This window comes from Gossypium hirsutum, chromosome A13, assembly GCF_007990345.1.
Source record: "Gossypium hirsutum isolate 1008001.06 chromosome A13, Gossypium_hirsutum_v2.1, whole genome shotgun sequence".
Classification (NCBI taxonomy): domain Eukaryota; kingdom Viridiplantae; phylum Streptophyta; class Magnoliopsida; order Malvales; family Malvaceae; genus Gossypium; species Gossypium hirsutum.
In genome coordinates this window covers 102,524,794-102,547,979 of record NC_053436.1, presented here as the reverse complement: position 1 = coordinate 102,547,979, position 23,186 = coordinate 102,524,794, and the positions used below count along the sequence as shown (strand labels likewise).

The window sequence follows — 23,186 nt, the reverse complement described above, 5'->3', positions numbered from 1 at the left end:
TTCATATTGACGATGAAGATCAAGCTATGCTATTATTGTGCTCTTTACCCTCTTCATACAAGTCTTTCAGGGAGACCCTGATTTATGGCAGAGACAAACTCTCGTTCGAAGATGTGAAGGGTCATTTGTTGAGTAGAGACAAACTCGACAATGAGTTTGATTTGAATAGCAAAGTAGATAAACAAGCTTCCGTTTTGGTAGCATCAAAGAAACGAGACAAAAGGTGTCGCTATTGCAAAAAGTTAGGTCACGTCAAAGCAGATTGTTATAAACTGCGAAATAAAAGAGCTGCTGAGAGTAACGAGGAAGATGTAGCTCGTGCTAATTTGGTCGATGAAGGCGGTGATGATTTCTTGTTAGTGTCAACGAGCGATAACTCCAAGCTTACGTCTGAGTGGATCCTAGATTCAAGATGTTCTTTCCACATGTGTCCCAATAGAGAATGGTTCTCCACATACAGTTCAGTTGAAGGTGGAGTTGTGCACATGGGAAACGATTCATCTAGTAAAATAATCGGTATTGGTACTGTTAAAATTAGGATACACGATGGGATGATTAGGACACTCTCAGATGTCAGGTATGTACCTGATTTACGAAAGAATCTCATCTCCTTGAGTATTTTAGACTTGAAAGGATGCAGAATCAACATCGAGTCGAGCGACATTAAAGTATCTCGTGGAGCTCTCGTTTTGTTAAAAGGTAAAAGAACCGGCGGTCTTTATATTCTGGAAGGTTCTACAGTGACCGGTGAAATCGGACGTCCCTCGTCCGTTACGGAGTCAAAGTCAACTCATTTGAAGCGGAGGCAACTTGGTCATAGGAGGGAAAAAGGTATGACCGTTTCGTTGAAGAGAGGTTCTCTTTTGGATGCAGGTTTTGAAAAGTTAGGGCATTGTATTCGTGAAAATCAGACCCGGGTTAGTTTTGATTTGGCAGTGCACAAGTCGAAGGCTAGAAGTCTTCCAGCTTCTAAGCATAGATTCGACTCAGTTAATTCCCTGCATAGTTCAAGATAGGCCCGTGGCGGGTTTTGGCAAAGATGGCATTGAAAGAATTTGTGTCAAGGTGGAGATTGTTAGAATTGTGTGACCCAAATTCTAAGAGATTGCTTGCAAGTCAAGTTAAACAAAAATATATTTTCTTTCTAGAGGATTTAGTATTTATTAGTATAATATATTTAGCATTTATTAGTATAGTTTATTTGACTTACTAATTTAGCCTATAAATAGGCTCCTTTACAATCTTAAAAAAATGAGACACCCATTAGATTAGAACTCATAACACATTCAGAGAATTTTGTGTTTACGTTTGAGGGTTCTTTGTTTTTCGGGTTTTCGGGGTTTAGTTTTTATCTCCATCTTTTGTACTCTTCATTCTTTTGCCATTATAGTAAAATTATCTTTGCCCGTGGTTTTTTATCCTCTTTTGAGGGGTTTTTTCACGTTAAATTTGTGTGTTCATCTTCTCAATTTCTTCTACTATTTTTACTTGTTCGTTGCTTATTCGGGACGATCCTAACAAATATGTTTAGAATAACATTTCAGTTACTCAACTTTCAAAAATTACATAATAGTCATTAACAGTATCACATTGTTACATTTTTGTCACTCTGCTAATTTCCTTTACAAAGTAATGTTGCACATTATTTCAAAGGGTCAATAGCTAATTTGGTTCCTGCTATAGTTAAAAAGGTTATTTTGATATTTTTAAAATTTTCTTAACAATAATTGTAAAAAAATTTTAAAAAAAATCTTAGGCTAAAAAATATTAAAAAATAAATAAAAATAATTTAAAAAACTCATAATTTTTTTAAAATATAAAATATTTAAATATGTATAAATCTAAAAATTCTTAAAATTAAAATTAATTTTTTTAAACTAACTTGTCTTGCAATTTTAAACTAAATTCCATTTGCTTTCCATCGTTGATGAACACTTTCAATCACATCAACAAGTTCGTGTTGTTTCACCTAGCCTTTATAAAATACATCTCAATGCAAGAGTCAGATTCTACTATTAAAACGATTATTAATGCTCAAGTTTTCAAGATACAAAATCAAAGCTTGCAACATTGCTTTCATTCTTGAGAATCATAAAAAGTCCTACCATCAACGAACTCTTTACAAGATTTTCCTAATAATTATGAAATAAAAATAGAATAAAAAATAAAAAAGAAGATGGCAAGAAAGAAGAGCAAAAGGTTTTATTATATTATTTAAGTTCTTTGATAAGTTTTAACTTTTTGAGATTTTTTTTTAATTTATAATACGAAATACCCTACTTATTTCTCAACCCACCATTGTTTAGTTGCTAGATTGATTGGATTTTTGAGTAATTTTTAGTTTTTTAAATTTATAATACAAAGTGTTTTCTTCTTCTCTAAAACCCACCATTTTTTTTCTCAAATTTCAAGTCAATAGTTTACTTTCAACTATAAATAATATATAGATTAATTTTAATAATTTGGGAAGAATGAAACCAATGCCGATCTGCATGAAAAAAAAAAAGAAAAGGGCAAAGAAAAATGAAAATGAAAAGAGTGTAAAATGAATGGGTATTTATTTATTTATTTTGTAAAAGTTCAAAAATTGATTTGTTATAAGATTGGATGTGAAAAAATTAGTTAACACTTTTTTTTTACTTGTGTCAATTTATTTATTTTATATGAATTATTATTTTTAAGATTTTTTTAATTTTTTTTTACAATTATTGTTAAGAAAATTTTAAAACTATCAAAACAATTTTAGTTTAGGGACCAAATTAACTATTAACCATTTGAATTAAGGTGTAAGTTACTTTTTTAATGGAAGTTAACAGTGACAAATATGTAATAATTTAATAACATTAATGATTATTATGTAATTTTAAAAAGTTGAATGTTAAAAATATAATTTTAAACAAAGTTTAGAATAGTTTAAATCGTATAGCATAATTACCGTTGTACCCTAAGGGGGTAGGTGAAGTGGTGAAGGTTTGTACGTTACTAGAAGCTTCTCTCAGTTTTCAGCGATTCCACGATTTCCACCCCTTATTCTATAAGTTTGATTTAACTGCTAAACACACCACACTCATTTCTCACTTCTGTTTTCCTTGTTCTCTTCTACATTCAGCGAAGGGGTGCTCTGAGGTTAGATCCTTTTCCTTTCTTTGTCTTTTTATGTCCATTCAATTTCTAGGGTTTTAAAGGCTTGGATCTCTCTTTCATTTACCTTTTCTTTTTCGGTACATAGCAAACAAAGAGGTATTTTGACTTTTGATCTACATTTCTTCCAATACTAGCTTTTATTCAAGGTCTACTCTCGATTTCTTGTTTTTCTTGCCTGGATTTTGCTTGCTTGTTCGATTTTCTTTTCCAATTTTTCCTGCTTAAGTTAAGCTTGATCTTGATGACTATCAATTCATTTTCTCTTATGTTGATTGACGAAAGCTAAAAGAAAAAAAAAAGGTAAATTATTTATTATACATATATGTATGTCTTGAACTAGATTCTGTGCTGAAGAAAGAATCTGGATTTTCTTTCTCTAATTTTGAAAATTATGGATTTTTCTTTTCACTTTCTAAGAAAAATGTTAATCTTACTTGAGACAAGTATTTTTCTTCTTTGCTGTTATGTGATTCAATAATTGTGCATAAAACATAGTGTTTTTAGTGGGATAAATTAACCTATTTGGTGAAAATTTATAGATCACATACCAAAATGGTGAAGGCCGTTGCCGTCCTTGGCAGCAATGAAGGTGTTAGCGGAACTGTTTTCTTCTCCCAAGAAGGAGATGGTAAATCACAACTCCGATAGGATCTCTCTGTTTTCTTTGTTTCTATGTTTCATGTTGAAGTTATTTAATCTGTTCTTTCCTTTTTTAGGTCCAACTACCGTGACTGGGAACCTTTCTGGTCTTAAGCCGGGACTCCATGGCTTCCATGTTCATGCCCTTGGGGACACAACTAACGGGTGCATGTCAACTGGTAAACGTCTAGAAGTTGGCTTTGTTGATTTCTCTTGGCTTGTGTATTTGTTTTTCGGATTTTGACCTTGTGATTAATCTGTTTGCAGGACCCCATTTTAATCCTGCTGGCAAAGAGCATGGTGCTCCAGAAGATGAGAACCGCCATGCTGGTGATCTAGGGAATGTCACTGTTGGTGATGATGGTATGAATATTTGCTCTCCATCAACGACCATAAGATTTTAGTAGTTTTAGCAGTTTAACATTCGATTTCCTTGTTCCGTTTCACGTTTTTTCAGTAGTATGTTTTTATTTTTTATTTTTCCAATTTTGTTTGTTTGATCCAGGCTGTGCAAGCTTCTCCATCACCGACAAACAGGTGTGTTCAACTACTTATTAGTCCTTTGTGCTTTCTTTTGATTTCTTTCTCTTGTGTTTCCGGTTATGCTGTGGACCGACTTAAGTCCATTGCTAAAATCTGTTGTTCCGTATCTTGTAGATTCCTCTCACAGGCCCAAACTCCATTATCGGAAGAGCTGTAGTTGTCCATGCAGATCCCGATGACCTTGGCAAGGGTAATAATAGTTGAAAATTCTGACTCCGATTAAATTGGTTTCTTCCTTTATGACCTTTGCTTATGCTAGGAACAGTATACCCCTTTGCTCTTCCTCATTGGATGTTTGTAATTAAGCATCTACCGCAAACTATGAAATGGATTTGGAAGTTAGAGTCATATTTTGTAACACTGCTATTATATTTGCAGGCGGCCATGAGCTCAGCAAAAGCACAGGAAATGCTGGCGGCAGAGTAGCTTGCGGTAAATTATCTATCTCAATCACATGTTCAATAATTTTGTGAAATATCATAGTTACAATTAATGATTAGATATATTATTTTTGATTAGTAAGTTGTAAACGATGTAGGTATTATTGGTCTGCAAGGCTAAAATCTGAGCCAAGATGCGGTTGAAGGATGCAATGGGCTTTGAGAACTCTTTATGTGAAGTAGAAAGAACTTGGTTATAATAATAAAAAGGTTAAAAGAATCCTTTGTTTGTGTACTTCTGTTGTGTGTCGGTTGTCGTTTGTAACTCTAAGGAAGAGTGTCCTCTGAATCTTAAAATACCTTTTGTTGAATGCTTTATGTTTGCCCCTACTTTCTTCATTTTCTGCACTTTTCAATATATATCCCTATCTCCGTATTCAGTATTCAGAATTCAGATTTGATTTGATTGATTCTAGGCCCTTACTGTTACAGTGAATAATTACTTAATAATTGAAAGAATTTAGTGGAATTGGCTAATATCAGTAAGCCCCAATCATGTGACTTTACAGTTTTATTATTTCATATATTCAAATGTCTTAAAATTATGTTCTCTAGAGCTTTTTGTTTTTATTTTTTAATTTTATTTTTTTGATGATTTTCTACTTTCAAATATTGCAAAAACAATTTTAAAAATTAAAAAATTTAACTGTTGGAACAAGGCAATATGGAAAATTAAGTTCAAAACAAAGTAGCAAAATCACTTGGAAAAACAGATGATTAAAGTAAAATGAAGTATGATGGATCAACATTTCATTTGTGGTATTTGGACTAATAATTCACTTAAACAGAATAACAAATAAGTCTAACAATTAAAGTGTTATTAATTGAAAGTGGGACAAATTGTGTAGTTTTCTAGACGGGCCTCAATTTGTGTAAATATTAAAAAAATTAATCAATGCAATGTTACAATTCTAAAAAAGAAGAAAAATTGCCAAGAAAAATTAAAGAGCAGTATATGAAAAAAAGAAAAAAAAATGTAACTTTCAAAAAATCAAAATATAATAAATAAAATTAACAGTAAAAGCAAAATTAAAACATGATTGTAACTTCCAAATGAATTAAAAAGTTAAAAGAAAGAAATAATAAAATATTATTTAAAAAATAATTAAAATAAAATATCATAATAAGAATATTTATTATAACTGCCAAATTTTGGGAAAAAGTAATAAAATGTAAAAAAAAATTATAGTTTAATATATATAAAGATACTTGAACTTGGCATTTTATATTTACTTTATACCTTAATTTTATTTTAATCTAACTTGTACCTAAATTTGTCAATCATAAGGTAAATTGCTACCTTTTTTAGGTATCCGACTAACATTGTTAAATACACTGACATGACACTAATAATTAATGGTAATGTGACATGTGATAGTCTAACATTTTGACACATGTCAAAAGTAAATATATATTTTTAAAAATAAATTTTAAATATTTTATTTTAAATTTTTATTTGTCACATATCAAAATGTACTACTGTAATAGGCCAATGTCGGCCTAAATTAAAGAACCAAAAATCCATATAACAAAACCAAATTAATAGTCCATCATCAAAGCCCACAACATTACAAACCCAGCCTAAGGTTAAAACCCAGTTACAAGCCCAATCCTATAATTACCAAAACCCAACAAAATAGAGCCCGATAGGCCCAATCCTTTGAAAGTTCTTGGAAACCCTAATCCTAGCCCCATTCGCTTGGCGCCGCAACAGCCTCCAGCACTACAATCGCTAGCGCCTCCACTTCGACACGACCGTACCACCTCCGTACACGCATCTAGTGCCTCCGTACCTGCGAACCAATGCAAACACAACAGCAAAAAGGAAAAATAGGACAAAATGATTGTATTTTTCTTATTTGGCTATAAAGCCATTTTTCATTTACGATTGTAGGAGACGAACAAAGATACCAAAAAATCAAGAAATACAAAAAACAGATAATTAAAAAACCGAAGTTTTAAGGTGGTTCCTCGATTCGTATTCTTTTTGGGGGTTTTAGTTTCATTTTTTTTGTGCTTTAGTAGATAAAAACTGTGATAAAAAGGGATTTACCTGCGCGCCTGGAGCCTTAGGCCATAGGCCATGGCGGAGGTGGAGGCGTTGAACGCCGATGAAGCCCCGAGTCGGTTAAGACCGAGGCGCAGAGAGCAGCGTCTCTCTCCCTTCCCCTTCTCCCCTTCTTTTTTTTTTCCTTTATGCAGTGGGGAAATGATTTTTTTAAAAAAATTCATCTTTTATAGGCCTTAACGAACGACATCGTTTAGGGCCTAGTTTAATGGCCTTAAAATGGCATCGTTTAGGCGCCAGACCCGTGAGAACCGATCTGACCCGGGGAAGGATCCGCGCGTTTAGCTGTTAAAGGGATAATTCCGAAATTCGTCCCTCCCTTTCGCGTTACCGCATGATTGGACCCAATCCCAATTCATTTTATTCTTAATTTTTTTCAGAAATTCATGTGTTGTCTCAAATTAGTCCGCACTTAAGCGTTTCGTTTTGGAATTGGGACCATTTGCTTTTTTAATCCTCGGCCATTTGAGTGTATTGCGCTTTGGTCCTTTTAATGGTTTATTCTATTTGTTAATTGTCTCTTTTAATTTGCTTTTATTTCAATTAAGTTTTTTCTCATTTTAATTTGTATAGTTCGTTATTTTTAATTCTATCTTTCATTTTTTATACATTTTAAATTACTTTGATAATTTACTTTGTTTTTATTTTTATTTTAATTATAAAACTATTATTTTAAAGATTACCTTGTATATCATATTGTTTTTAAAATTTTGTATAATATTTAATTTAAATTAATCTTATATTAATACATATATGATTTATGAAAAAATGAGTTTTATTTTATATACATTATTAGTTCCATGTTATTTTACATATATAATTTCTTTTAAATCTATTTATTTGTATTTCCTTTCAAATTTATTAAGTATATAGTTTATTCTTTAAAAAATATATGTTTTATTATTTCTTTGTTATTTAAGATTATTTCATGTATATATTGTTTTATTATATGTTGATTTGTTATTCTGTCATGTATATTGCTTATTCTTTATTTTTATTATATCTTCATTATATATTGTTTACATTGATTTTTATTATTGTATGTATATCATCACCTTTAAATAGATATTTTTGTTTTTAAAATATTTTTGTATGTTATTTGCTCCAAATTTCTTCTTTTACAATATTTATTTTAATCTTCATTTACATATTCTTAGTTTTATTTTATATATGTAAATCATTTCAAACCCTAGCATGCATTATTCATTTGTAAGTTTTTCATATAGTTTTTAAATTATTTTGCAGCTCTTAGTGTCCATATTTACTTTGTATATTGTGTGTGGTGTTTTATCTTTTATATTATTTTTCTATATTACTATCATTTATTGTTTATTCATTTTTATTTTTTTTGTGTATTATTAAATCAATTGTTGTTCACCTATGCTTGTAAATTTTGTTGTTTTAAATTAATTGTTTGTTTGATTTGATTGATTAAATAAGGTTATGTTATCTGCACTTATCAAATATTGTACGTTATTCATGCATATTAACCCATATTCATTACTTCTTTTCCTCTTGATTTACAAAGTGTTGTTTCGTGGTTTTTAACTCTTTGAAATCAATTATTCCATTTTATTTCCAATAAGATCAATGTGTTTCAAGATAATTTACAACCGTTTATTTAAATTCTTTGTTAAAAGCAAGGCAATATGCAATATTTCGAAATTCGAGAAATCGTGCCCTATCGTGCTGGGTTTCGATTTTTCGTTGGACTAAATATTTGGATATCCTTTTATAATTTTTAACCTAAAATCTTTTGAAAGTCAAGAATTAATTGTGGTTTCGAAGGTATATAGGATCGTATCCTATCGTGCTGGATGTGATGCTGAATTCTTTTGAATCAAAAGAATCTTGACGTCCAATTTGAGTCATTCAAATGTTTTAAAAGAAATCGTGTTTCAAAACATTTTTAAAGACATAAGGACATTATTTAATCAATATGGTACCGATTTTGGGCATAGCGGGGGTGCTAATCCTTCCTCGTACGTAACCGACTCCCGAACTCGTTTTCTCGAATTTCGTAGGCCAAAGTTGATTTTGTAATACAATAAAATGTTTTATTAGGTGACCCGATCACACCTAAATAAAAAAGGATTGGTGGCGACTCCACATTTGGTTTTAAAAATCGATCCCCTTTTTTTTCTTTAAATGCATAAAAAATGGTTTCGACAGTACTGTTGCCACGTGTCACCATTTTATTAGTTGTTAGTGTCACGTCAGCATATTTTATTGGTATTAGTCAAGTACCTAACAAAAGTATCAAGTTGCTTTAAAGTTGTCAAATTTAGGTATTAGTTAGGTTTTAAAAAATATATAAATATCAAGTAGATATAAATTATCAAATTTACATACTTTTATATATATATTTATTAACCCAAAATTATAATTAAAAGTTATCCAAACTTTTTTTATTTACTAAAAAAAGGGTGTGAAAAAATATATAAATTCATATCCAAAATTTTAATTGTTATAAGTAATATTTAAATATTGAGAAAAAAAAGTAAACATTAGTAAGGGTGGACAAATATTAGAAGAATGAAAAAAAAATTATTCAATTACCCCTAGAGACTCCCTTAGAGGATGGAAATATATAAAATATAGATAAAATAAGAATTAAGATTTTTAAAGAAATATTTATTTAAAAAAAAGAAAAAAGTTAGAATTAAAAAAAATAAAAAAGTTAATAGATGTAACATGCAAAATTAATTGAATGGATTAGTGGGAGATATTAATTTATTAAATGAGAATACACAATAAAACACCTATCACCTTTATTTAGTTAAAAAGACTAAACTAATCTTATATAATTCATTAAAACACCAAATTAACCCTATTTATTTTTAAAGAAAAGCAAAAAATATGTAACTTCCAAAAAAGACAAAATATAATAAAGAAAATTAGCAACAATTTAATAACAATGCGAACTTCCAAATGAATTAGAACATTATAACAAACAATTAATAAACAATAAATTGTTATAAAATAAAAGTACAAAGAGTAAAAAATAAAGAAAATGAGAGAGCAAAAGAATGAACGTATTTTGTTGATTAATGAGAATAATCTGCAACGCTTCTCTAAAGTTTATATTTATAGACATAATAAGTATAAATGAAATAGAACTCTACTTTTAATGACTACTAGAATTTAAAGTATATCAAAACTTGATCTTGATGGACATCCACCTAATAATAAAATATTCATAGCACTCCTCATTGGATGTACATTGGTAGATAATGTGTCTAGTTAAAATCTTACTAAGATAAAAACTCTTTGGGGAGGGAAAAAAAATTTAGTGAAGGAAAAAGAATATACATATCTATAATACGCATAACATACTGCCTCATTAAAAACCTTACCAGGAAAACCCAATGGGACAAAACCTCGGTTAAGGAAAAAAAATAATACAATGCATATTTACTCTCCCTCATGAAAAGATCACATAATATCTCATATTAATACTAGCTTTTCAAATGATAATTTGAACGTATTTTGTTAAGCATTTATATCATCATTCTTTTGAAAGTTACGAGTGAGGAAAATTTTAGAGAAATATATTTTGATCTCTTCAAGAGTTTTAATAATAAATCATAGCAAACTTTAATCACGATTCTTCTATAAAAATACAAATAGGTGTTTTAGTTCATTTTATAATCATCCTTCAACTACTATTCACTAAGTCAGATTTACCACATATGTTCAAATTATTTCAATTCATATAAATGAACAATTTCGTGAGAATTTCAATATGCTTCTAGCATTCTAAATCCTTCAAGGATTTTAATATAAACTTTACTATATAGTTATTCATAAAAGGTTATAACAACAACCATTAGACGCAAGTTAAATCTTTTATGAACTGCCAGTTTAATAGTATATCTAAAGGTTATTGCATCCACCATAAAAAAGAATATTATATCTTTTCATAATCAATATTAGGACTTAGCGAAAAAATTCATATTTTATTCTGGTTTTGCAAAACTACTTCATTTGTACCACCATTTGCTTTATACATTTAGATATTAGGACTATTGGTCCAAAAACTACATGAATTTAATTGTACTTGAGTTACGGCTTTTTATTTTGACCAATCTATTCCATATCTAAGCTACCATGTCTTCCATGTCCATTAGAGCAAATACTGGAAGTCGTACAACTTCGAGATGAAATGAACACACCAGTGGAAGAGGATGAGTATGAGCAAGAGGTTCCCGAACTTGAAGAAGAGGCCCACCTTACCATAGTTGAACATGACATGTTGAATATAAGTGTTTAACAAGAGTGCGGAGTTGAAGACCGTGACGAGGTTGTGAGAAATGAAGAAGATATCTTCACTCCGATTGACAAATACTTAGGATTAAGATTAGGAATATGAGTAGGAGTAAGAGTAGGTGTAGAATTAGATACTAAAGATGAGTTTAAACTAGAACTAAGAGAAGGTGTGGAGGAGCCAACACACTTTCCAATCATTGTTGAAGATGAGCCAACTGATGAACTTAATGAGTATATATATTTAGTTTGAAATGGGAAGTGAAGCTTGGGTACCTATAGCTTATTGCGACTTGAGTTTGTAATGCCCGAGGCTATAGTACACTAAAACAAGCTTTAGAGTTGGTTAAGCTTTAAAAGAAAATGGTTCATAATGTGGTTGTCTAGAAAGTCAAAAAATAAGAAAGCAACAATGTTCTCGAATGATAATGGGGTCCTTATTCTAATCATGAAGAAAAAACATCGATTCAAGGTTTTGAGGACGTCTTGGAAGTTCTTTTGTAAAAGGAATACGGATCGCCCAAAAGTTGATAAGTTTTCTTTTTGTTAGAAGTTTCCTTTTTGTTAGTTCTTAGTTTGTTTTTATTTTCTTATTATTGCATATTTTGCTTTTGGTTTGTTTGCTTTGTTTTTCTGTGTAGACCACTTATTCGAAAATTACACTACAAACTTGAGCTTAAACGAGAAGGTGGACAACCTTAGTTTGCGTTGATGAGCGATAACGATATTCATATTGGGGACAATATGTAATTTAAGTGTGGGGGCATTTATAGAAAAATTGCATGCTTAGCCATTTTTTACAGTTGTGTGTTTGTTTTATTTTTCCTATTTTAATTGTTGCATATTGCTTGAACCCGATTTGATTGACAATTAGTGATTTGTGGTATGTTTTTGTGTAATAGATTATTTGAGTTGTTCAAATTTTGAATGATGTTTGATGAATTCTATTCTTTGTAAGTAAATTGTTTAGTTTAATTGGTTACATTGCCTAATAGAGTAGAGGTAGTTAAAAATTTTTGATTTTTTTTTCAATTTTTAGCCAAATGATGAATGAGTATGTGGATAAATGTGTGAATGCATGTATTGGGATTTAACATTATTCATGGAAACAAGTAGAATCATGTTTTGGTTTTGTATATATTGTAATGCTAAGGATGCCTAAGACATTATTTATTAGCCAAGAGCCTAAATGATTAACCTATAGGCTATATACATCCCTAGTACCAAAATTTGAGCCTTGTGATCCTTTCTTGATGAACCAATGTTTTTGAAACCTTGAGCCTAAAGTGAGTTAACGACTTAACCTTTCTCTATCCTTGATTTCGAATTGCACTATAGAATGGATGTCAGATAACAGACATTGAGGGTTAGGTAGGAACAGTTTAGAGGTTTTAAAAATGTAATTGAGCAAATAATGCAAAGATAGTTTGATATAGCATGTATAGGCTCTTACAAAATGTGCGAAGAACGAAAAATGTGAGAAAACAAAGAAAAATTGAGAGAGTAAAAAATTAAACTAGTGAATAAGAAACATGGTTAGATATAAAAGCATTGTGAGTGAAAAGAGCAAGAATTGTAATAGATGCTCAAAAGGAGAAACCAAGCTTTTTATTGTCATAGTGCACAAATACTCGTTAAGCTATCTATACTAGTCAATATCAAATCGTACCTTCCACATTATTAGAGAGAAAATGAAGGTGAGAGAGGATAAATAAGGTGGTGAGCTTAATGATTACATATAGGGGAAATGAGAGCAATGTCATATTCTATACTGTTAATAGTGCTTGAATCGTTTTGAGCTAACATATTCTTTGAATACATACCAACTTAAGCCTCAGAACGTTATAAGCTAAAAAGCCTTTTGAGACTTAACATTGATGTTTAAGAAACCAAAACTTGTGAAACTTAATAAGAAATACATAATTTAAATTCTTTCTTGTATAAATGCATCATATCTACATACCATATTTTGATGAAATAATGTGGAAAATGTCATTTTGATTGATTACCTCTATTTCAGTTTACTCTATAACTTCGTGAACTAAAATGATTTGCTCCCAAAGTTTTGAATTTGCTATGTATCATTCTTAAGTTGTATAGTAGAAGAATTTATTACATCGTACATACCAATTAATTGATTGTCAAATTTGTTCATTGTTCAACGGTCATCTTTTATGCAGGTTGCTTAGGTGTTTGCCTGAAGAAAAAAAATTAAGTGTGGGGGAGTTTGATCTACCATAATTTAATACGCCAGATTAGGCTTTCATTACACTTAAAGAGTTTCTTCTCAAGCAATTTAGGTGTCTTTTATTTACTTTTGTTGATTTTTAGTTTTTGTTGTTAATAAATTGTTTTTGTGAGTTTTATGCTCTTTTGAGACCTAAATTGACCAATCGTGTTATGTGGAACCTATTAGTATGATTAAGTAGTGTAGGGAGTTGGTAATGGCACGAACTTGAAAAAAAATCACCTAGAAGGGGGTATCGAAATATTAAAGCATGAAAGTCGTGATACCCCTAGCAATATTGAATAAAGAGAAGTGAGGTCATCTCCGGTGGTATTGCTATACCAAGCATGGGTATCGCGATACCGAGACACCTAGGACCCCCTCAATTCAACACTGTCGTGGGTATCATGATATCAGAGCTTGGGTATTGTGATATCGTTGCTTGATGGGTGAAAACACTGCAGGGGCAATTTTGTGTCCAAACAAGCTTAAATATTTGTTTTCATTTAAGGGCATAATGGTCAATGTTAGATTAAATTTTAATAGACTATAAATACCACTTTAAAAGCCATTGAATTTAGATTTTGGTGGCTGAATAGTCTTCTCTAGTTTTCCTAGTTTTAGGTTAGGTTTTCTTTTCATTTTCTTTTCTTTTCATTTTTAGATTAGATTTTCTCTTTTCTTTTTATAGTAGATTTTCTTTTTGTTGTTTTCTTTCTTCTTTCTTGTTGAAGATTTTTGTAAATGAAGATGGTTCAAGCTTTTAGGTGTCATAGGTTCCATATCTAAATGAGCATTTCTTACCCTTATCTTTATATTGTGCATATCAATTGTTCAATGAAATGTCTGGTTGGATGTTAAGCTTTATTATGTGCTAAATTGTTGGTTAATTGTTTGATTAGTTATTTGTTAGTTTAAGTTAATGTTTATTCTTGAATAATTGATTGTTTGATTATATCGAAATGCTTAATACACTAGAATTAATGCCTCTAGTGGAAAATTTAGATAAACGAGATCGAGAGTGTAACACCCCTATACCGTATTTGTTGTCAGAATAGGGTTTCGGGGCATTATTAGGATTTACATATCATTTAACAAAAATTTCAATTAAATACTTACCGATTTAATGCATCATATAAATAAACATATTACCGTTCAATCAATAGCTTGGCACTTGTCTAAGCATCAAACAATGATATTGTTAGTATACTTGTACATATTTCATATAATTTCAACATTGATATACCTATTTTCTCGACATATCACACTTGAGTTTAATAATAGTCTTAATTTACATAATTTCCTTGTATCAACATATCAAAGATAATTATATATGTACATGTCACGAAACATATTATTCTCTTACCGTTTCTTCATAAGCATATATCATTCATTTCATTATATCAATATTTTATGCACCATTATTTCCAAATATCTTATGTATATTTATTTCGGTAATTGTTCATGTTAAACTTAACATAAATTAAATTCTATGTACCTATACTTATTTCATTTATCTATCTTCTTAATTATTTCATACAACTATTTTGCATATATATTTCCATATGACCAATTCTTGTAAACATTTCATACAACTATTTTGTATAACCAATTCATATAACCATTCATCATCTGCTACATATTACCTGAATATTAGTTGTTCAATAGATGTCTTGGCATCTTTCATCCACGATCTTATTTATCTTTGACATGATGCCGTAGTGTCTTTCAACTATGGTCTTACTCATTTTCTGTCATGTTGCCATGGTATCTTTCAACCATAGTCTTATTCATTTCATGTCACGTTGCCATGGTGTCTTTCAACCATGGTCTTACACATTTCATATCATGTTGCCATGGTATCTTTCAACCATGGTCTTACACATTTCGTATCATGTTGCCATGGTATCTTTCAACCATGGTCTTACACATTTCGTATCATGTTGTCATGGTATATTTCAACCATGGTCTTACACATTTCATTTCAGAAAGCATACTTCCGCGAACCTCATCCTTACAGCGGGATTACCAGTCCAAGCTAAATCCCCAGTAATATAAACTCATAGAGTATTGTCGGGATTACCAGTTCAGGCTAAATCCCCTGCAACGACAATTACTCTAATGAGCTTGGATGTGAATTACCAGTCCAGGCTAAATTTAGATCCTAATTTGGATTACCCGTTCGGGCTAAATCCATTTTACACGTATTCTTCGGGAGGGCTATATCAGGATAGGATCACTCGTCCGGACTAGATCCTTTTTACCATCAATTCCTTTTCAGAGATCCATCGAATTTTCCTTTCATTCAACCGAGATTTCTTCCCCTTTTTATCAAATATATCAATGTTCCATCAATTTTCATTCAAGGGATATTTAAATCATATTCACATCAATAAAATACATTTCAAGTATTTAAGAATATAGTTCAAGTTACACGAACTTACCTGGCGAAATTGCAGAAATATCAAGATTCAATGGCATTTTGGTAATTTACCATTTTCTCAATTTTCACCCGATCTTAAATTAATAATGTAACGCCCCAAAAATTGGGCCTAGAAAGAATTGGGCCTTGAGTCTGGGATTCGGATAGAAGAAAACCTGAATAATTAAGAAGTTTTAAATATTATCGTTTAAGGAAAAAATTTTGAATTAAATTACTACTAGAAAATTTTTACTGTATTTATTATTACGGATATTTTAAATTTTTACGAAATTTTAATTAGTATTATGAGATAAAATTATTATTATTATTAGAAAAATATTATTGCATGTATGTTTGAAAAATTTTTATGAAAATTATTATTATTTACTGTATTATTGATATTTGAAATTTTTATTATTAGATATATTTATAAAATTATTATTATTATAATTATTATTATTATTAGATAGGGAAAAAAATAATATATATATTTATAAAAGTATTGTTGTTTTGGTGTTTAAGACTCTAGAAAAAAATTTAATTTTATGCTGCCTTAGGGAATCTGGGCAGTAGGCCTTAATAATAATTTGGGCGGCATTTTAGCATAAAGGAGTACTTGGCCTAGTGGCTAAGCATGCTAGGAAGGCGTGGGAGGTGCCTGGGTTCAAGGCACGGCATGCGCCAATGGTTGTTTTTTTTACAATCAAGGATTTGCCGCAAGGAGGCATTATAAATATCTTGGGAGGAAAGGTGACACAAAAGAGGCACGTGGTCAAGTGGCAAGGAGGCGTTAAGAGTGTGCATGTGGCTAGGGTTTCGAGTCTGGTAAGTAGCGATATCTTGTTTTATTTTTAAACGAACCGGGACTGCAGTAGATAAGTATTATAATTAATTGTGAGTAGATTACATCATGAGAAGAGCTTCAGTGCAGTGGTAGCGACGTGCTAGGCTTGCCGTGAGGTTATGAGTTCGATTCCAGGGGAAGGCGAATTTTGTTTTATTTTTAAAACGGGCCAGAACTGAAACAGGTAAGGTTTATATTTAATTGTAACCATATATTAATAAGGAAGGAAGCCTGGTGCAGTGGCCAGCAACACGGACGTAGGCACAATGGTGGATTGAGGTTTGGAGTTCCGAGTTGTTGTACGCGCAATGGGCTACCAATTTTGCTGTTCACGTAGGGGAGAGTTTGACTGAAACTCTTCTTAGCAGCATGATGAAGTGGCGGTAAGGCTGCAGATCAGCGGTTAGGAGTTTGAATGAAATTCAAACTTTGAAATTGGCCAAGAATCAAGGAGCAATTCAGGGGATTGGAATTTAAAAGGAAGATTTATATCGAAATGCACTCATTCGGCCATAGCAAATAAGTGCCATTTATTTTTGGCCTTTATGATACATTTTTTTTCTCTTCTCTTTTTCATTCTCTTGCTCTCTTAATTCTTCAAGCCGAGGTCATTAAACCATTCTTCTCCTTTCTTTTATCATCATCTTCCTATCTTCTTTGCTTCACCATTCATAAAAGAAAAAAACCTCTCCCATTCAATCACCTTAACCGATCACTCACAAAAGCCAAAAACCTTCATAAGTCATAGTGATTCGGGAATTAATATCTAGTTCTATTCTCTACTCACATTTTAAGATTGGATTCACTGTGGATCTGAGATTAGGGAAGTGTTTGAAACGCTCTTGACAAGTACATCATTGGTGGTAAGTACTCGGAATCTTATTTCCATTCTTTATTTCGGGATTTAAAGAAAAGCTGAAAACCCCTATATGCAAAGGGTGCCTGTCGACTAAACTAAAAGGGTTTAGTGGTGTTATTTGATTTGTTTTACTCTAGTGTGGATTAAAGGCTACTAATCGAGGGCTTGGATATTTGGAACGACCAGAATTAGATCTAGTCCATTTTTCCGGCAAAGGTAAGAACTTTAGTGCCTAAGGTGTTAAGGGCCAAATATGGTAAGGGTTTGATGTGTTAAGTTGTTATGGATTCATAGTTTAACGTGTTAGTAACTGATTGTAGGAAACTCGTGTATGGAACTCGTCAACGTTTCATCGAAAAACAGGTGTGTAAACGACACCCACTCATAGACTAGATCGGCAAAAGCTGAAAAGCCGAAAAGCCAGAAAGCCAGCATGTTGTGAACTTGCAAGCGTGCAAGCGCTCGTGAGATGGTTGTTTGTTAGTTTTGGTAATCTAAAGCGGTATGATTGCAGAGTGCGCAATTTCGTGCACTTCAGTATATTTGGGCTTAATGGGCCAAAAACGGGTTAATGGGCCAATGGGCCCAATTTAGTAAAGATGCTCGGTAAGTGTTTCTGTTGATGCGTTAACAGTTGTAGGATGTATGTAAACCCTAAAATAGTGAATTTTACTGAAATACCCCTAAGTATGAAAATTACCGTTTTACCCCTAGGTGCAAAATGACTGTTATACCCCTAGGGTTAATTTTGACTGAAATGCATGATATTTTGATTCTGTTTGTTGTATGTCATGACATGTATATCTGTTGCATGGGATCTGGGTTATGTTATGGAGGAAGAACCCGTTCTGGTGGCTGTGCCACATATTCTGATATAAGCAGCTTTGCTGCGGATTATAGTTAGTGCCGCAACCGATGCTAACACTGTAAGTGTAGGGATGGCGTGGGTGATTTATTCCCCACAGGAAGTGTAGGGATGGACGGAGGCAAGTGCAGGGTTGGATGGGGTTATCATGCATTAATCATATGAGGCTGTTTTGTTATAGGCCAACTGTATTGAAATGGGCCCAACTGTGTTAATATGGCCAAGGCCCAATATATCTCGACTTGTAATAGGGCTACGGCCCAGATTGATACTGATATGGGCTAGGCCAATATACTCTGATACTGTAAGGGGCTATGGCCCAGATTAATATTGATATGGGCTAAGGCCCAGTTAACATTGATTTCTGAATAGGGCTTAGGCCCAGTAAAGCTTGAACTGATTTGGGCTCTGGTTGGGATACTTTACACACTGAGTTTTCCAAATTCACCCCCTTTCTCTTCTATCCTTGCAGGTGAACCCTAGTTGGTGGACTTGGAGCTGGGCGGGATTCAGAGTGGCCACGAAGATTAAGTTTCTGTTTTCTTTAAAATAAGTTTCGCATTTATTATTTTGATTATTTTTATTCTGGTTTAAGTTGTAATAAGGCCACTCTTTTTATTTTTTTAATATTTTGGGTTATTAAATTGGTTAGCTCTAGGGCGCATTTTATAAAAGTTACTTATTTTCAAAATATCACGATTACCGAGCAAAGCTTCCGCAACGTAAATGTTTTCAAAGGAAATAAATATTTTAAATGGACTTAAACTTAATTTGTTGTTCATGGACAAGTAATATGCTTTAAGTGTGGCAATGGATGTGTGCATGTCTAGGATTGGATCCATGAAGATCTTGGTACTTAAGCAGTCCAATAGACTCACCCCCTCTTTTCTGGCTTCCTACCTGGTGCACAGCTTCCATTCACTTTAATTTATAACGAAAATATTCTTCTCAAAGATTTTTAATTAAAACATGAGTTTTACAATAATTCTCTAATGAGTTTTACATCAAGAAGGGTTTTTAATGAAAACATGGTTTTCGAAAAACACTTCAATGTGACACGCCGAATTCGGCCGTAACGTCTGGGCCGGGTTTGGGGTGTTACAAATAATTTCATTCAATTTATTAATTTAGATAATAAAACAATTAATTCCCTTCAATTTGGTCATTTTTGACATTTTTACAAAATTACCCCATAAAGTTTTACTTTTATTCAATTTAGTCCTTGAGCCTAAAACATGCAAATTAAGCATACTAGCTGAATATTCATACATATTTTCCTCCTCTTCCTCTCCATTCCACATCCTTAATGTATATAACATGCTTATAAGTAGCATTATCTATAATTTCACTATTTACTTATATGTATATTCAAAGCTGTTCTACTGTCTGACAGTTTCGACCCTTCTTCACTAAGAATTAATTATCTCCTTGTACGAGATTCAGATGATATTCCTGCTTATTTCTATTGAAAATAGACACATTAAAGATTTTCAACATATAAATTTAAGCCATTAATTATTTTTATCCAATTTTTTATGATTTTCCAAAGTCAGAACAGGGGAACCTGAAATCATTCTAACCTTGTCTCACAAAATTTATTATATCTCATAATTCACAATTCCATTTCTTTCACCGTTTCTTTTATAAGAAACTAGACTCAATTAATTCCATATTTTTTTATCCTCTAATTCGATTTTCACAATTTATGGTGATTTTTCAAAGTTAGCTTACTACTGTTGTCCAAAACTGTTTTAGTGCAAGATGTTTATTTACCATGTTTATAACACCCTTATTTTCTTTCTCTACACTATTTCTCATCACTTTCTCTTATTTTCTCTTTACTAACATGTCAATAACATAGGTCCATATATAAGAAAACTTTACATTAAGATCAATTCCATGCTTTTTTAATAATATCAAACTTAAAAATATATTGAAATCTTGATGTTCTTACCTTTTCTTATTGATTTCAACCTTCAACTTGATTTTTCTCTCTCCTCCAGCTTCTATTTCTTGAATTCAACTTGATGTTCTAGCTCCCCATAGTCTCCTTGTTATCTTTCTCTCTTGATGGCTATGTAAATTCTTTTGATTTCTAGGTGAAAATGGAGAATTTTTGGTGGAATGACCAAATTGTAAGGAAACAAAAACTTCTTTTCTTCTTCTTCTTCTCACGTTAGTTGCATGAGAAAGGTGATCCTTCCTCTCTTTCTTTCCTTACATATATATATATATTAAATAATAATAATAATAAAATAATAAAATATCATATAAAAATCAATTTAAAGTATTAATAAACTAATATTTATTTATTTAATTTATCTAAAATATCTCCAACATCATCATTGTCTCTAGATTTCTCTCTCCTTCTAATTGGCCATATTGCCCTTGATTATCTTTTAAAATTCCATCCTTGAGTCATCATTTAATTTGGTAAAATTATAATTTAGTCCTTCATAATTTTTCACCTATTCAATTTGGTCCTAATTCATCCATTTTCCTTGGTTTCTAGATCATTCCACCTTTAAAATATTTGCACTATTGGTCCTTAAACTTTTTCATATTTACACTTTAACCCCTCAATTTTTGAGTATTTATTCTTGTGCAACAAAACTTTTCACACTTTTACAATTTAGTCCTTTCCTGAATCAAGATATCATAATATACTTCCCAATGTTGTCATAACTCAAAACTTCCCTTTTTATCACTTATTTCCTTATTTTTCTATATCAAGGATAATATCTTACTATAAAAATTTTCAGGGTATTACAGAGAGAAGAGTTTATCCTTAGATAGTTTGATATGATTGTGTCAAATAGTGAGACCCAGAGGAGATTTATATGCCTAGGTGAGATCGAAAGGATAGCTTAGGTGGCACTTTTAGTCTAGGATGAGACCGAAAGGACATTCCTAGCTAAAAGTGGCAAACAATATAAACGTTATAAGTTCATTTCATTAGTTTAATTAGCAATTGACTAATTAATCAACTATCGTTTTTATCATATACATGATCTAAAACAATAGGAAGAAAGTTTACCTTAGCAGTTTAATCAATAATTTAAATTTAGTTTATAAACAATTTATATTTGAATTTGCACTAATAATTTCCGATTCGATTAGATTAGTAATTGCTTAACTTGTAATTAACTTGATAAACACATTTACCAATTTGGAAATCCCTTGGGTTTGATCCTTAGAATACATATGTGTTCCATTGAAACACTACGATATTACAATTATCCTGTCAAACTTAAAGCAAACCGCTTTATATTTGATTGTTTGAGTGTTGATTCTTCGCCCCGGTGGCGGAAGCAGTCAACTATCTCCTTTGAAGAGTATTATAGCTCCCCCTACCATGTCCACGATTCCGTCCTTCGAATTTGTTACATATTGTTATATTCATTTTAGGGAATGGAGCAGGTCAAATAAGACGGACTTTATGATTTTTATTTATTTATTTAATAACTTGTTATTTTATTCAACCAGAAGTAAACAATATTTTTTTCACAATATTGCTACTAAAGGAGCACATATAAAGCATAAAAAGTTGAATTTTTTTTCTAACAAGTTCTTATTAGTAATGTTTTCACCATAAAATGTTAATTTAAGAACTATCTTAAATATCACAAAGTTATACTCATAATTTACTCATAATTTTAAAATTTTGTAACTTCAAGTGCATCCAATTATAACGATCTTTAGATAAAATTATTATATTCCAATGGTCATATCTTTCTCTTAAAATTATTCCACAATTTAAGTAGATCGTATATAGTCGAATATTCTGCTTTCAACCCTTCATGGGGTTGCTGATAAATATAATTCAAAAGGCCAATCCTTCTTTACCATTTTCAAAATAAAGATAGATATCCAAGTATCATGCATAACATAATTCAATAACCGAATCTTTTCGTATTGAAAGAGGTAGATATTCATAGTAAAAGTGACTCATACTAAATATAATATTTTCCTCATTCACAGTCTCAATATGAGATCTGTAACACCCCTAACCCGTATCCGTCGCCGGAAATGGGTTACGAGACATTACTAGACAAAAGCATAGATTTAATTCGAAGATATATAAATATCTAGAACAAATCATTGCATATACAGAATTTATAACGAATCAATAATTTCCTTTCAAAACACTTGGCCTGTTTTATATATATATATATATATTTATGAGTCATGCAAATATTCAAGTTAATTATCCATTAAAACAAAATTTTATTACCAACCTTTTTTTTTATTTATTCATAAAAGTGTACGGCATTAATGTGTTGGTCTATAGGTAATTTATTTGTACTATCAAATAATATATAAATTCCCAACAAATTTCACTACCATTCACACCTTATTATATAAGCATCAGCCACAACATTAGTACATGTATTAATTATAATGAGTAACATGTGAAAAATCCCAACTATTTTATCATGACCAATTAGCAAGCCCAAGTATAACCTGCCTTAGTTTTATTTAGCATCCAATGAAAAACATATATCCCATTACAATTTTATATACTCAATACACTTTCAAAGCAACTCAAATTTGATCAACATTCTATACGGCATCGTAATCTTTTTAACTTAAGTCATAGCTTAATCAAAGCCGAATGCAAGCCAAAGATTTTAACCATACTTTAATACATGAAATACTTACTCCATTCATCAAACATACCATTAATATAATTCAAAAGCATACACCGAATCTGTCACAGGCAATTATATGCACTATCAACGTATCATACCATTTTCGGATCTATCAATGAAGTATGTATATAATAAGTGTAATTTACCTACAATTTAATCACACTTGAAATAATATGACTACCATACACGTGACTAAATCTTATTCATGAAACATATA

At 31.2% G+C, this 23,186-nt stretch overlaps 1 protein-coding gene and 1 long non-coding RNA gene across 5 annotated transcripts; one reads left to right on the top strand and one right to left on the bottom strand.

The window, feature by feature from the left end:
• Positions 1-2,915: 2,915 nt before the first annotated feature.
• LOC107893157 (superoxide dismutase [Cu-Zn]) lies at positions 2,916-5,096 on the top strand. 4 transcript variants are annotated; one of them, XM_041085507.1, is made up of 8 exons: positions 2,916-3,126; positions 3,684-3,772; positions 3,861-3,962; positions 4,051-4,146; positions 4,289-4,320; positions 4,441-4,516; positions 4,705-4,758; positions 4,865-5,096. In XM_041085507.1, exons 2-8 carry the CDS (start codon positions 3,697-3,699, stop codon positions 4,885-4,887), a joined length of 459 nt encoding a protein of 152 aa, XP_040941441.1. In that variant the 5' UTR covers positions 2,916-3,126; positions 3,684-3,696; the 3' UTR covers positions 4,888-5,096. The 4 variants fall into 4 exon arrangements, with proteins under 4 accessions (XP_040941441.1, XP_040941439.1, XP_040941442.1 ...); XM_041085505.1 differs by having other exon boundaries at positions 2,945-3,240; XM_041085508.1 differs by having other exon boundaries at positions 3,115-3,444.
• Positions 5,097-6,292: 1,196 nt separating this feature from the next.
• Positions 6,293-7,308, bottom strand: LOC107893158 (uncharacterized). Its single transcript, XR_001682747.2, has 2 exons — positions 6,820-7,308; positions 6,293-6,559 (listed from the first exon to the last, which is right to left on the bottom strand). It is a non-coding gene; the product is annotated as an uncharacterized lncRNA (long non-coding RNA).
• Between the last annotated feature and the right edge of the window lie 15,878 nt (positions 7,309-23,186).

What these genes read in the sequence shown, in the direction of transcription:
- LOC107893157 (XM_041085507.1), top strand. Translation starts at nt 3,697, where the DNA reads ATGGTGAAGGCCGTTGCCGTCCTTGGCAGCAATGAAGGTGTTAGCGGA. An exon ending in CTTCTCCCAAGAAGGAGATG is followed by an intron (nt 3,773 to 3,860) that starts GTAAATCACAAC and finishes TTCCTTTTTTAG; the next exon opens with GTCCAACTACCGTGACTGGG. An exon ending in TCTCCATCACCGACAAACAG is followed by an intron (nt 4,321 to 4,440) that starts GTGTGTTCAACT and finishes CGTATCTTGTAG; the next exon opens with ATTCCTCTCACAGGCCCAAA.